Consider the following 2,687-nt stretch of genomic DNA (forward strand, 5'->3'; position numbering starts at 1 on the left):
GTCGTCGGGTGGTGAACAGTTCTCAGTATGCCGCTTGATGGTGTTGAACTCGAGCCTGTTGTGTTGGAGTACTGGTGCGAGGGTGGACGATAAGTTTGTCATGTCTTAAGTAGGCAGTTTCCCCTCTGTCACGTGCAGCTTTTAATTTTGGGAGGAGCTCTTTTCTTTTTTGTCGTACGGTATCTGTAAAGTCTTCGTTGATGTAGATGTTGGAGCCTTTTAAGTATTTTGCTTTTTGTAGGATCCTTGTTCTGTCTTTGTATTTTTGAAATTTCACCACAACTGACCTTGTGACTTAAGTCACAGCATTCAGTCAAAAAACAAAAAAACTAAAACAAAACACACATAACTTGGATTTTTTGGGGGCTAACACAGCAATTTAAATGTAAATCTAAATTATTGGCATTTATGGCAACAATGTTGGTTTGCGCAACAAAGCTAGCAAGTTGCTGAATTGTTTCTACCTCTATCTTTATGTCGAGCGAACAACACAACGAATAATTAAATTCCAATTGACCTGTTGTGAGATGCAGAAAAGTCAATTTTCACAACAGTCAAACTCAAACTATGTTGTTGAATTGGGCGCAACTTAACATTTATTTGAAGTTCGTTGCCTTAAAATTTTGAACTCACGCAACCTTTTTTTTTTAAACACCGAATAGTTCAGTCCACCTCTAAACTGTTCCCACAAGCATCGCATTTACCAGAATTGTTTTCCTAATAATCTGAAATGATGTTCTTTCCAGACAACATGCTCTTCATCCTGTCCTCTGCTGCTATACTTGTTGCAACCTTCTCTTTCATCACAGTCATCGCCTGCCACCCTCGATATCACAAAAGAGCTCAGGTACGACAAGCACAACATAAAGTTGCATGTGACCAAAGGTTGCCAGTCCAAGAAATGGGTCCAATTTATCAGTTACGTTGTTCGTAAAAATCATTCAAATTTTATTCTGATCATTTTCAAAACGGTGAGCAGCTCAAGATATTCAGCCCAAGTGGACTAAATTGTTTATCAGCAAATTAGAACTCAATTCATGATAAAGAAATATTCAACATGAGTGAAATGAGCCTTTTGACATTTTCCACCGACATATATGAACCGCATTCTTATTTTATTTGACCTTATATACAAATGACCTGACCCATCTGTTCATCGCTTCTGTAAGTAAACATTTTGACCGCAAGGGGGCAGGCTATACCCAGAAACTGATAAAAGCACATTTTCTCACACTTCCCTGGGCACAAAATGAGGTTTGCAGAAATCTGAGATGTACATATCTCAAGTTCTCTCGTTTGAATTTGAAGACCATGGAATTTTTTTTTTTTTTTAGGGCCAGATCTGGTCTAGCTGCCCAAACGATATTGAAATTCGTATTTTCTGTGCTTTTGGTTTCATGAAATAAATACACATTGAGGGAAGTTTTATTTTACACACATAACTAGCCTTCAGTCTGACATGAATTTATTATCCATTTTGCAGATTGCAGCATCCAGCAACGCTTTGTTCCTGAAGAGGCATACGGATGGCCACAGCAGAATTGTTTTCCACGTGTCCAGTGTTAAAAGAGAAGAGAAAGAGCCACTGTGGGCGCAGAATGGCACACACTATTACTCTTAACTATTCTCAACTATGAGTGCTTCGATAGGGCTACTGGAGGAATACCGTTGCTTGTTTGGTATAGTTTGGAGAAAAAAAAATGTAAACGCTGTACATAGAGAAACAGTAAGCAAGTTCGTACTGTCCTACTGTGCCACTAGGTTGTATTCCCGCGATGCTCTCTGCTGTTTGAATGAATTATTTAGTTACCCATGTATGTTCACAAGTCTAGCAGGTCATAAACCACGTGTAAATTACATTGTGTGAGGACAATCAATTAGTGACCCACTGGCGCTCAAGCTAAACCCCTCATGAATTATTAACTTTAATAAAGGTCATTTCATTTTCAATGTTAGTTTTCAGCACAGCGGGTAGTCATCAGTGCACTTTTTTTTTTTTTAACATTGGCGTCATCGAGTGAATGTAACAAACAACAACAAACCCATGGGACATTCGATAACCAAAACAAAAAAAAAAATACATTCGAAGAGAAAGCATATTAATAATAAAGCGACAATGTCACTTGAGGACTTTTCACCAGCTGTGATGAAAAACGGCGCAGTTATTCAAGCGTCTTTCTAATCACAGCTTGTCCCTGTTCATTAATAATAGTGACATTTCTAATGAATGTGTCCTGACGAGGACACAGTCGGGGAGCTCGCGGTTGCCATGGTAATCTTCAACCTTGACCTCAACCTATGTTGAGTTTTAAAGTTCGTGAATGTGGGTTATTTTCATATAGTTTGACCAATAACAATGATTTCCCCACAAAAAAAGATTATTAAAAAAATTTTGCCGCTTGGATTTTACATGTGTAAATGCCTATCATGCTTTCAAAAAGTTGTTGATGAATTTAATTTTTATGTGTGTTGCCTTTCAAACTCTGTAAAACAATAACTGTCAAGGCACTTTCTCAAATTCTTACATCTCTCAGTTGCATCACCATCTATTTTGCTGCCTGCTATCGCAAATCCCTCTGGTGCATCGCAACAAGGCTCTCTCCGGCCGCGTTAACGATACAGACAGCTCAGTGACAAATTTGTCCAATAAATAAATAAACAACCTCCCAAGACACTGAGATGCATTT

General features: G+C 38.3%; 1 protein-coding gene across 1 annotated transcript in view; it reads left to right on the top strand.

The window, feature by feature from the left end:
• Positions 1 to 1,976, top strand: part of tmem130 (transmembrane protein 130) — a 19,110-nt gene extending 17,134 nt beyond the window's left edge. Inside the window, exons 9-10 of the mRNA XM_019856102.1 lie at positions 747 to 847; positions 1,484 to 1,976. Coding sequence (XP_019711661.1) covers positions 747 to 847; positions 1,484 to 1,621 — 239 coding nt within the window. The 3' untranslated portion in view covers positions 1,622 to 1,976. The remainder of the gene's footprint in view (positions 1 to 746; positions 848 to 1,483) is intronic.
• The last annotated feature ends 711 nt before the right edge of the window (positions 1,977 to 2,687 follow it).

The sequence above is a fragment of the Hippocampus comes genome, unplaced genomic scaffold (assembly GCF_001891065.2).
Source record: "Hippocampus comes isolate QL1 unplaced genomic scaffold, H_comes_QL1_v1.1 scaffold17, whole genome shotgun sequence".
Lineage (NCBI taxonomy): Eukaryota > Metazoa > Chordata > Actinopteri > Syngnathiformes > Syngnathidae > Hippocampus > Hippocampus comes.